The 11,687-nt window shown below is 38.1% G+C and overlaps 1 protein-coding gene across 1 annotated transcript; it reads right to left on the bottom strand.

Moving 5' to 3' along the window:
* Positions 1–1,942: 1,942 nt before the first annotated feature.
* On the bottom strand, positions 1,943–11,252 carry tmem135 (transmembrane protein 135). Its single transcript, XM_044222787.1, has 15 exons — positions 11,036–11,252; positions 10,401–10,528; positions 9,396–9,488; positions 9,155–9,188; positions 8,982–9,047; positions 7,098–7,144; positions 6,918–6,959; positions 6,648–6,824; positions 6,487–6,556; positions 6,213–6,380; positions 5,798–5,861; positions 5,620–5,696; positions 5,146–5,244; positions 4,956–5,023; positions 1,943–4,217 (listed from the first exon to the last, which is right to left on the bottom strand). The coding sequence occupies exons 1-15, from the start codon at positions 11,171–11,173 to the stop codon at positions 4,082–4,084; spliced, it is 1,407 nt and encodes a 468-aa protein (XP_044078722.1). The 5' UTR covers positions 11,174–11,252; the 3' UTR covers positions 1,943–4,081.
* Positions 11,253–11,687: the final 435 nt, after the last annotated feature.

The raw sequence follows: 11,687 nt of genomic DNA, 5'->3' as shown, positions 1-11,687 counted from the left end.
GGAAAGGAAGGAGGAAAGTTCTTGAAGTGTCCTCTGGGGAGCATAAATTTAGTCAGTAAATTTCATAGCTGTTGCTGCCCATTAGATTTCTTGTGTACAAGTGGAAATATTGGCCTGATGGTGGCACTAGAGAGGTCAGGAGTCTATAAGATACAGCAGGATTTTACCTCTGCTTACACTAATTCTGGATACCTTGTGTACAAAGTTGACATTTGACCACAACACAAAGAATATCGTTCATGGGCTGTACATGAAGTAAAAGGGGTCCTCATTATCAGTAGTATTACTAATACTTCATGGCATTTCATGGCATTCTGCTCATTTAGGAGTCATCCTCTGAGCTCCATGCAAATCCACAGCCAAGCTCATGGAAATCCAGCCATTTCAAGGAACCTTATTATAGACCAAAGTTTTGGCGAGATGAAAAGACTTCGGGATAGTAGTTGACATCTTGTCCCGCTCTGGAAATGCTAAAGATTTGAATTTGCTGAAGTTGGCTTTATCTTTCTACAGATCTACAATAACACATTACATCAACAGAGCATCACACTGCTCAGGCTCTACCCTGTCCCAACATCTGTACCACATCAGTGGATCGAAAGATAAAGTGTTTACATTCAGTGACGCACATTGGGAATTTTTGTTGTTTTTTACTGTTGCCATGCAGAATGACACTGACACGATTTTGCAGCGTTAGTTAGGAGACATGGCCAAGGAGAGGACAATGCATGGACATGGTGTACCTACCTATAACTCTTCTTTCCTATTGTCCAAGCAAGCTTCATCTCAGGAATTAAATAATTAATTCACAGCAATACAAAGTACACAGTGTACATGAGTTTATTTAAAACTTTGTGAAACAATGGCAACATACACAAGTAATATTTGATTATGTAGTACTGCTTAGAATCAGTTTTAACATTTACTGCAGCCATTTCTAATCTTGAGGCCTGGAGATATGCAGAAATGCCACAAGAACAAGAGTGAATGAGCAGTATGCCTGTGTGGACTGTCTGTGTGCTGTATTCTCAACATGAGTGGTTCCCCGTAAAGTGAAGAAATGTCTAGAAATGGGACCATCTGCATACGCGGAGTAGTCCAGCTACAGTGTGTTTTTCCATTTTTTATGTTGTTTAATTTCACGATCAGGTGAGGTCTGACGACAACAGACATGAGTATTTTCCCTCTTACTGATTAATCATTAATCATCCCTAGGTTGAGATCCTCTGCCCTGGACGAAGATCAAATGCCTAAAGTTAGTCCTTTGGTAATGATCTTCATCAAATCATTTTCCTTAACATTAAAATCATAAGAGATCAAACTCAGCACAGAAACCAAACAAGTAATGCACTTGGAATCCAAATATATTTTAATATACACCCTTTTTACATAAATCAAAAACATTTGCAGAGTTGTACTATAATTGTACAGAGAGATTTAGTTAATATATCACTATTTTATATTACATCTGTACTTTAGTCTTAACATGAATTTTGCACTGTATGTTTTTTACAATCATGGCTTCTGGTATGGAGGTCAGGCGTGTCTAAAGCTGGGCTGGGTTGAAATACTAAAGGCAAAATTCGAAGTAAACAAACTGGCAGTTCAAATAACTACCAGAAATATGAGATGTGTACAAAAAGATGCAGTTTTACAGTCTAATTATATATAATCATCTCACATCTGGAATGAGGCTGTCATGAATGGTGCACTTTTTAAGATTTTAAGATTCAATAGTATCATTTGCAATAAGCACAGAAATTGTACATGAATCACAGAAGTACCCACTGTCCCCATGACTGCAGGACCACTGTGACTATTGATCACATAGTGAAAGATGTAATTCATACTTTTCAGAGAACATGAAAGATTTAAAACTCAAAACATCTTTTTGGCAGACATCCTTATCTCTCAGCAACAAAAATGAAAAACAAAAGCAGACTGAGCTGTGTGCTTTTTATTCACAAAAACACATTCCTTGTTACCCTCAGGCAAACGCTTCAATGTGGCACCAAATTCTTCAGTAAACAATCTTTCAATCCATGTGGATTTTAAGCGATAGGGTTCCCCTTGGAACTGACAGTAAGTATTAATTAAAATGCTTACAGCCAACACTGGGTTTTTTTTTTAAAGCTCATGTGAACCACAACCACATATTTAATTCGAGCTGTGTTTGGCCTGTATTGTCAAGTCATTTCTAACCCAAATACCTCCACAGAATCAAATGGATTGATCTAGTTGACTGTAGTAACTACTTTTTAAAATTTGTGCAGACAATATATTTTGTGGATCAGAACATTAATTTTAAAGACCATTTTCAAATTATTCAGACTTTGAATTATATGGATCGTGTTGTACAGTGCTGTAGCTAAAGCTTCTGCATTAAATAGAGGGTGTAAACCAGAGGTGGAAGAGACACCAAGTTTCTGATTGCAACCATGTGCCAAACCTTGAGGACTGGAAAAGTATCATTGTGACAGCAGGGCAGTGGGAGTAATGGAAAGATCATTACTTGCCGCTGTAGGTCCATGTTAGTTTGCACAGTTAAAAGCAGGTCATTAGTAAAATTCAGACATATGCACACAGTATGGATTAACTCTCCCAAGCTCTCACTGCACCATCAACCTCTGACCAAATCATCTCTTCAAGCTGTAGCATGATATATGACTATATGTTTCTTGTACATTAACTTTTTAAGACACTTACACTATATGAATGACCTGGTTTCGTGTGTGAAAGTAAACATAGTAGTCTCAATACAGTTCACTAGCAAACAATGGATTTACTACATGTTTCCTTAGCTGTATTAACTGTCAATGTCTTCAATGTGAAATTGTTGGTATTTTTCCCACTTAATGAGTTGTAATAACAGTAAATTAGAGTCTTGTAAACTGATAGATTACCAAACAATTTTGTTCACCCTTCACCATCTTGCACACAAAATTAACTTCCAAATTTGGCATGGTCCTAGATGCTTTCTTTTACCCCATTAAGGATCTATAAAGGTGACCCACTCCATTGCAATTGCATTACTGTCAAGTGTTAAAAAAACACAACAACACTAAAACGGGAAGAGATTTGGGAAAAAAAATACTTAATTACATTTAAAAATCAATGAAGTTATGAAAAACAAATCACCTTAAGTAACTGGTTAACAATGGTGACTTTCCACTTGTGTTTTACATATTTGTACATCATAGAACACAATCAAAATACATCGCCCATTGTCTACTACAGAATAAAATATTTGATAAGGCTACATAATATATCATAAGTTTCATCCATTGTCTTGAAAAAGTACACAGCGGGGAGTAATAATTTCAAACTCATTCCCCTCTTAAATCTGAGTCAAAATCATGGAATCACTGTGCCTATTCCAAAAAGATGAATTAGTGAGTTTCTCTGATGTGAAAGCAGCCATCCAAAAAACCAAACTGAGTTCATTCAGTACAAACCTACAGGTAACTTGCAAAATGAATAAACATTATGATTAAAAGGATAAAAAGAACGTTGTTGCATCCGAAGTGAAATAATTTTTATTTTCCAGTAAACCAATTTTTGAGTTTATTTGTGATTTGGGGGAACTGACTCTATAAGGATATCTACCATACTACTACCATCCATCCCTTGTAGAACAGGTTAATGTCATCCTGCCAAATGCAAATTGACAACTTGACAAAATCTAAATAAAAATCACTCAGGTGGGTTTCTTATTAAAAGAAAGCCATTATTTGTCTTGTACTATTGTTTCATTAGGACTTAAAAAATATATTTCTTTTAATATACTCATCAATTTAAACAAAATTCTGCATTTCATTTATTTTACCAGTTACCTGTATATAATCCCAGTCAGTAAATGTGCTTGTGCAACACTGCACTTGACACTCATGACACCCTGCTTTGGGCAGACCTTGGGCTTTTACATCCTCCACAGCATATCCCATTCCATAACACGACATCACCACTTCTGAGGTTTTTATAACACCTTTAAAAAAAATCCTTAAGTTACTCAGAAACAACAGCCAAACTGTCCATCTCCTGTTAAGGTAACCTAAAGCCCCTCCCAGAGCCTGATCCCAAGTCATCCCAGTTGGATGTCGGCTCCTGGTGGAAGCACTGTGGTGAAACGAGGGTCCAGTTTGGGCACAAAGCCTTTAAAGTCCCTGGAGGCGTGAGTCCCAAATACATCGAGCAACTGTCGGTTCATCAGAGTAAACCTAGGAGAGGAGACAGAAAATAATCTTTGTACCATCATGAAAAACTCTCTCTAACAGATTACCTTAACATGGATAGAAACAGTCCAACCATGAGAATATAAAGAGCCAGAATTTAAATTGATTGATTGACTGATTAAATTTATATAGGATAGCTATACAGGAACTACCTTACATACTGTATACTGTAGTTTACTTCTTGCGCGCTATGGGTCACAGCCCAATTAATAACTAATGATGCATCTCCACAGTACGTCACAATGTCAGAGTATCCCTGCAATTCTGTCATCATCATGAATCATTCAGATTTTGAAGAAACAAAAAAATATAATAAAAAAATTCTAATATATTTATTGCAAACTGTTGCAACATGTTGACAATCATAGCTCAAATACAGTATACAGCTCTTCAATAATGCAGCCACAACTGGATCACTCCATGTAATAACCAAATTATGCTTCTACTGACTGAGCCTTGTTTAGTAATCAGAAAATCTGTATCAGGTTCATAATGGAATATTTAAGTCAATGTAAACATATTTGCTGTTATCTAAGTAAAACTCAGGTTACTAACCATCTTATCCCCTTTAGTAACATTTAAAGAATGCTGTGTGCTAACTAAAGTAGCTATTTCTCCCTGAAAAGGATACACACTTTTATTGCAAATAATGTTCTAATTACGACTGATTCTCAAACAAAATATAGTTTCACAGCTGACAGATTCCACACCATACATTCATACCTGCCCTTAGTTAACCGCAGCAGGAACTTCCAGTATGTAGGCCTGAGGTTCTGCACTTCCATCACAGCCTGTGTAACGAGGCGAATGTAATGAGTCATACATTATATCCTTACTCAGCAAAACAAAAATAAATATGTGTATGAAGCATATTTGTGTGCGTAGGTATGCATGTTTGTTACGCGTTACTTACAGCTTGGAAACAGATAGCCGTGGAGATGGCATATAGGACCGTGTCTGCATGAGGAAAGTAAGGGAACTGTCCGGCCTCAATGCCCTTGAAGTACATGGTCTAAAGACAGAGATTATTACGTGTGCTGGTAATTATAAACTGTCCAATACAGATACGTTTCAGATAAGCAGATATGTATAACAACATGTTAACAACATGTAAGTAAATTTTCTGTCTGTTAGTTTCTGTTATGATGATGCAGCATTTATTGGTAAGCCCTTACATTAATATTTTATATATTAATGCAAGTTTATTATTTGAGGTGAATTCTATTTTGTGTCATTCAGTAAATATTGTTTGTCTATGCTTGAGATGATTAATTTTGGTGTGTATACTTTCTTGACAACGTAATTTTCTTTTTACTGTCATCAGTAACACTTGTTTCTGCGATGCAATATATTAATCTGCTTCATGCGCAAAGAGATTTTCTTTTACCTCCACCAGCTTAGTGAAGAGATACATGGATATTGTCGTGCTTTTGTAGAAGAACATTGAGGTACCAGCCAGGAAGCCTTGAAAGACAGGGAGAAAGGGAAAGAGACAGAGTAAATCAGCTGAGACATGACAAAATCTGTAGGAGAATTGCTCTACAGTTTACACAATCCTGTTTTACCGGCTATCAGTGCATGGAGTTCATCATCAATGTTACGCAGCCAGCGCAACAAGCAGCTTGTTCCCTGAGTGAAAGAGAAAAAGAAAAATAATAAACCAATATAATACTCACATGACAACACAAGAGACACTAAGAGGGAAAAAAGATGGAAAATGTTACCCAACACAATACCAAATATGTGAGGAGATTACATCATTAGAGATAAAAAAATCAGAGATGGGAGACAGAAATATACATTGTGCAGTTGATATATTCTGATACTTTGGCACAATTGTTTGTAAAAAATGTTGCCAACCTCAAAGCAAGAATGGAAGCGAGGGGGGGGAAAAGAAAACAGTACAGCAAGGAAAAAATGTAAACAGCTGAGATGTCAGAGAAACAAAAAAAAAAACAGAACATAAAGTATGAAATGTACCTTGTAGATACTGACAAAAGATCCTAGAAAGGCCCCTAGCTGGAAGTTGTCTTTGTTGTAGAAGACGGAGGGGAGACGTGAGGGTTTAGAGAACATCTGCCTGAATGCTGAGGGCACTTTAAGACAACACTGAATCAGGTAGCCAACACTGAACATCCTGACAAAACCCTGGACAATGAAAGAAAAGAAAAAAGTATTTAATATTGTATTATTATCATTTAATAATATAAAATATGAGTATTATAAATCCTTCATCATAACAAGCGTGTCTTACTTTAACACAGTAGGCAATGCAGTTGTCTTGGTAATGTTTACAACATCTGTGTCTTGGACCCTTTTTGCATCTGATTAATTAAAAAAAAAAAAAGCAAGTTAATACTGGGCTCCCTGTACAAACCCATATGTGTCTGTGTAAAGGTGTGTGTATTCTCTCACATTGATTCTAGCAGTTCCCTGACAGCAGTTACCAGAGTTTTCCTCCTGGAGCTGGTCCTGTCTGCTGACACCTGTAAATCCTGCGTCTCTACAGCAGCTGTCCTCTCAATGGGCCTTGTGCAGATGTGTTCTGATGTGACAGAGTGAGTTGGAATCTCTTCTTTCCCAATGATGAACCTGTGACAGAAAATGCACACCACCTCTGTAAGCTTTACCAAAACACTGTCAGTAATCTATAGCAAGGCATCAGTGGGAACAGGGACAACTTACTTTAATGCAGAGAATGCAAAGCCTTTGAGACCATCTTTACTCCTGCAGTATAACACACAAAATTTATCTCAGACTCAAAACATTCGCTCTTGTTTTTAATATTTGAAGGCTATTCATAGTAACCAATTGACCAACGTTTCACATTTCACTGTAAAAATCTGTCCACTGTGCTGCTCTGACCTGAAGAAGAACATGTAGAGTGATGCAGTTATGCAGAACAAGAGCACCTAATGTGAAACAAAGACAGAAGGCATCAGGACAACAGGTGAAACGTAATCATCTGGCCATGGGACTCATTTTCATGTCATTTTCACAACCATAATACAATCTAGCGAAATCTGTGATGAAAGTCATCGACTGTTACTTGCTGATTTATTTGCCATTTTAAACAATCCAGTCTCTATTACCGTCATTGACACTGGAGCCACGTTGAACATATGGTCAAACCATGTGTGAAAAAGATGACAATGAAGTTATGTATTACAAATTAAGTTGATGGTGATGCTATATTATTTGTATAACCTGCCTACAGATATGATGAATTTGAATTTAATTTTCAAGAGGCACAAACTACAATCAAGTTTATTTATACACATCTGACAACTCATTCTGAGTTACTTCATATTCTTTACTGACACCTGCACATTGATCTGTCTTCGTCCCTTGAAATGGACAAACACATTCGAGATCTGAAATTTGATCTTGTAAAAGTAACCCAGAAGTGAGTTCAGTCATTAGTACCTGTACTCACAAACAAGTCGAATATTTATAGCAGCCAGCAATAAAACAAGCGCATAATTGACCAACTCATCTTCAGTGCAGCATCAGAAGAAATTATTAAATTTTTATGATATATATTAAACATAAAGTTTCTGTAAATGAGATTCTGAACATTAATATAGCAGCAAACAACTATTTTCTATATGAAGATATAGTGGAGTAATGGCATCCTGAGCAGAGGATGACGTCACACCCCCTCTGTATGTTGCTAGCATAGCTTCTCTGTGCTTTGGTTACACAGCCGCACCGGCCGTGCGTGCATGCGAGTCCCTCGTGTGAAACTGTTCATCTGTGAGGAGAGCTGTTTTCTTCTCAGCTAACGCGGTGAATTAAGGATTTATTTCAACCAAACCAGAGTTGGTGATTGTTGGAACAGTGGAAAGACAAACTAGACGGTTTTGGTGACTTTTATTTTGTTTCTGTAGAGTTTGAATGCAGTGTGTTTAACAATGGTCTGCGAGGTAAAATTATTGTTTTTTTTCCCCCCAATGGAGTCTGGTGGCGGGCGGGAGTGATAAAACAGCTGTTTCTGGTTAAACAAAAAAGATCTTACTGTTTTTTTTTTTTTTTTTTTAAAGTCTAGCTCTGTAGCGATCCATTCCATAATGTTGTCAGACACTTAGAATAACAAGCTCAGCCTGTCAGTGGCAAAACAAGCACTTTTAGTGGACATATTTTCACGGGCGCATTTGTCCACAGCAGCGATTGCAGCCTGTTGCGCGGCTGCCGGCTGAGGCGTAGAGCCAGAATATTTCAGTGAATTAAAGGTTTATTTCGACCAAACCAGAGTTGGTAATTGGTGGAACAGTATATTTACACTATGTAGGAGCTGCTGAAAACTTGGCGTATTTATAGTCTTAAACTTGTGTGCGTAAGCACAGCGTAAATAGGCAGCTCCCTGCTGTCTGTCAGCACGGCACTTTGATGTGCTGTACTGAACTCACAACTGGACCTTGCTGTAGTGGCCATGTAGCATGAGCTGCTAGCGCTGTCTGAAAGCAGTAATCCCACAGAATAACATTTTTGACAGCTGACAGATTCCACACCAGTGAGGTGAGTGATGTTTTTCATTTTGTTAATCTACCGCTCTAGATTCAGACATTATTCTACAGCTGGTTTAACAGAAGCATTATTATTATCTAATAACAGAGAGCGAAGGCAGACCTAAGAGCCCCTGAGGAAAGACGGGGCCCTCCTGTATTATGCGTTTTATTATTTAGCCCCCAAGCCCCATTGTTTAGCTCCCTTATCTTTTAGCTCACCCAAACCTCCCTTTCATCTTACCTCGCCATGTCCGATGGGTTTGATGATGCCTCGTGTCACTGCCATGCGGAACAAAGTCTCAATGGCCTGACAACAAGATTGCACTGTTACATATACATTGTGTGGCAAAATCAGATATACAGTATCTCTTTACATATAACAAATAATGTTTAATTGAAAAGAGTAGCTCTTACAAGATTTGTCATGTATATTGTCAGTAGCCCTCTCCTGGAGGGGGTAGAAAGTAAACACAGAATCAATATTTACATGGCCACACCTGATACTTGAGATGTATCCAACATCAGGTCTCAAAAAGTAAGTACCATTTTTGTGCAGTGCTGTACTTGGCAAATGTGTTTTAGTTCAAAAACTTGAAAAAAAGAGAGTAGGAGAAGAAAGAAAAATCTAGTGAAAATAAACAGACAGGAATCTCACCTGCTCTTGCGCTCCAGGAGGATGGCAATGTAGGAGGCAGGCAGTGCCGCGCCAAACCCAGCAGACCAGGAGTAGAACCCTCCCAATAGTTTCCTAAAGTTAGAAATACATACAACGTTATTTCACTGTTTGTTTGTTTTTTCCCCAACTAGAAAGTAGTGGACTCAAGCACACTGGCAACATCAATTTTCTTTAAAGAAGCAATGTTTTGGTCAGATCTTAGTTCTATTATTTTCCTTTTTTAATCAAAAGGGAAATAATATCTAAATAGCATGTTTAAAATATTTGTATTGCTTTGGACAGTCTATGTAGTATTGTTTAATTATGTGCAGCCCTCTGAGCTTAAAAGGTACCCTGTGGAGTTTATAACCTCTGGTGGCAATATGGAGCACACATGCATGCGCATCCCTCGAGATAACCAAAACAGGGGCCCAGACAAAAAAGTGCTCCATATCGCTACTAGAGGTCGGGTGTCCTGATACACATTCATGCCAATGGTTTCACACTGTTCCACTGATGTAAAGGTGCCAGTAATGCACAAAGAAACAATGCAATATGCCAACAAAGGCAGTGGAGAAGAAGACTGCTAGCTAGTAAACATGGATGTAACAGCTTTGCAAATGTTTTCTGAGGAAGGAAACGTATTCAACACATTTGTCAGGCCTAAACTATAGACACAGGGCGTTCTGTTGAGTAACACTGAATGTAAACATAACTTTTGTTTGTTCACAAGAAAACTCCAAAGGGCACATTTGGTCAACTCTGAAAACTGAAAAACAGACCCTGAGATACCATCTAACCAAAGACACAGAACCCCTGCTTAGGTTATGGGCTTGTGTGAATTTGCTTATTTCATGTTGCTGTGTAAGCAATCAAATCTTATGTTTCAATGACAAACATGTATACCGATCCACAGATGCATCACTTTAGCTTTAAACCCCTCCATGTCATCATCTTAATTTCAGCTGTGCCTTGACAATGTGAATCTGTGTTGGACCTACTAACCTGAGAATGCAGAAGAAAACAATGTAGAGACTTCCATTGGCAGTGAGGAAAGAGGTAGACCATAGGATCTCAGGGAGAAGCCTTTTTAAATAGTAATCCTTCTTTCTTCTCCTTAGAACTGCTGCTATCTGCAATACATTGAGTTGAGTGGCAGTCACTATTGTAGGTGTTCATATTTGGTTGCCAAATCATTGCATGAGAGATGAGAAAACTTGAAAATTTTGGTTCAACTGTATCAAACCTTCCATTTAGGCATGATGATGGTTTGAACAATCTTAAAAGGAGTGTTTACAGCGCACCAAAAACTGCAAAGGGATCGTCGCTAACTGGTCAAACGAGTTAACTTATCAGATGGTATTTTCAGTTGACCGTTAATTAGCCCGTTAAGTTACTCGTGTGTGTCATGCTGTGTTTTAAAGGGCAAGGTAGCGCATGCAATGTTTTTGCCTCTTTCACTAAGTTTGTACACGTGCATGAACTTGAATTTAGCCCCGGAGTGTAAGCTAGCGACATGTCAGCTAATCTTTACAGACGTTTTCTCAGAACTGGTTAGCCTTAGCATACTTGGTTAGCTGGCTAACTTTAGCTTAAGAGTCTACAAGTCCAAATACTGCAGGTCAAACGGCAAAACGTACCAAGTAAAGAGGGACGTATATTTTGAAGGAGACCTCCAGAGCACCCCTGGTTATATCCAAAGCAGACTGCACACACGACGGGTTCCAGGTATGACCAATCTCGTAGCAGTTGTGCGGTATTTTGCTTAGAGCAGCCATTTCTTTACACTGATAACCAACAGCAGGGAGGGAGACGGTCTACGCGCTGTCGTGCGCGTTCACTGTGAGGGGAACGCGGAAAAGAGCTGTGCACGTGCACGGCGCTGTCGGAACTGGACCGATCCTTCTGATCAATAAATACATTCAGATTCAGATTTTATTTACTCTAGACCACACATTGTGGTATGAAGTACAAATATAGAACAAAAGAGCAGTACAACCAGAATAGATCTTTAGCACAAACTAAGTCATGTCAAGAGGAGCAGAACATTGCTCTAGAAAGTATCTATACTGTCCTTGGTTTATCTGTCTGTAATAATAATATAAGTTTAAACATAGACGGATGTTTTTTGGCAGGTACTTTTTTCTATTCTCAGCTACTACTTTTAGTATTTTTACATTGAAACAAAACATGATATTCATCCCCCAGGCACATAGATTACAAAACATTTTATTTTTCTCCAGGCCTTTGTAATTTTCGGGTCTCTAGTAGCAGAATTCCTAAAATAACAGG

Source organism: Siniperca chuatsi, linkage group LG14 (genome assembly GCF_020085105.1).
Source record: "Siniperca chuatsi isolate FFG_IHB_CAS linkage group LG14, ASM2008510v1, whole genome shotgun sequence".
In the NCBI taxonomy this organism is placed as follows: Eukaryota; Metazoa; Chordata; class Actinopteri; order Centrarchiformes; family Sinipercidae; genus Siniperca; species Siniperca chuatsi.
The sequence above is the reverse complement of the archived record's forward strand: the minus strand, read 5'-3'. Positions and strand labels throughout refer to the sequence as shown.

Bases quoted from the DNA above. Each gene is read 5' to 3' on its own strand.
- tmem135 (XM_044222787.1), bottom strand. From the start codon at position 11,173: ATGGCTGCTCTAAGCAAAATACCGCACAACTGCTACGAGATTGGTCAT. The intron at 6,825-6,917 runs GTAAGTTGTCCC...TTTCTGTCACAG, and splicing joins TTTGCATTCTCTGCATTAAA to GTTCATCATTGGGAAAGAAG. The intron at 4,218-4,955 runs GTATGAATGTAT...CTCCTCTCCTAG, and splicing joins CTGCGGTTAACTAAGGGCAG to GTTTACTCTGATGAACCGAC.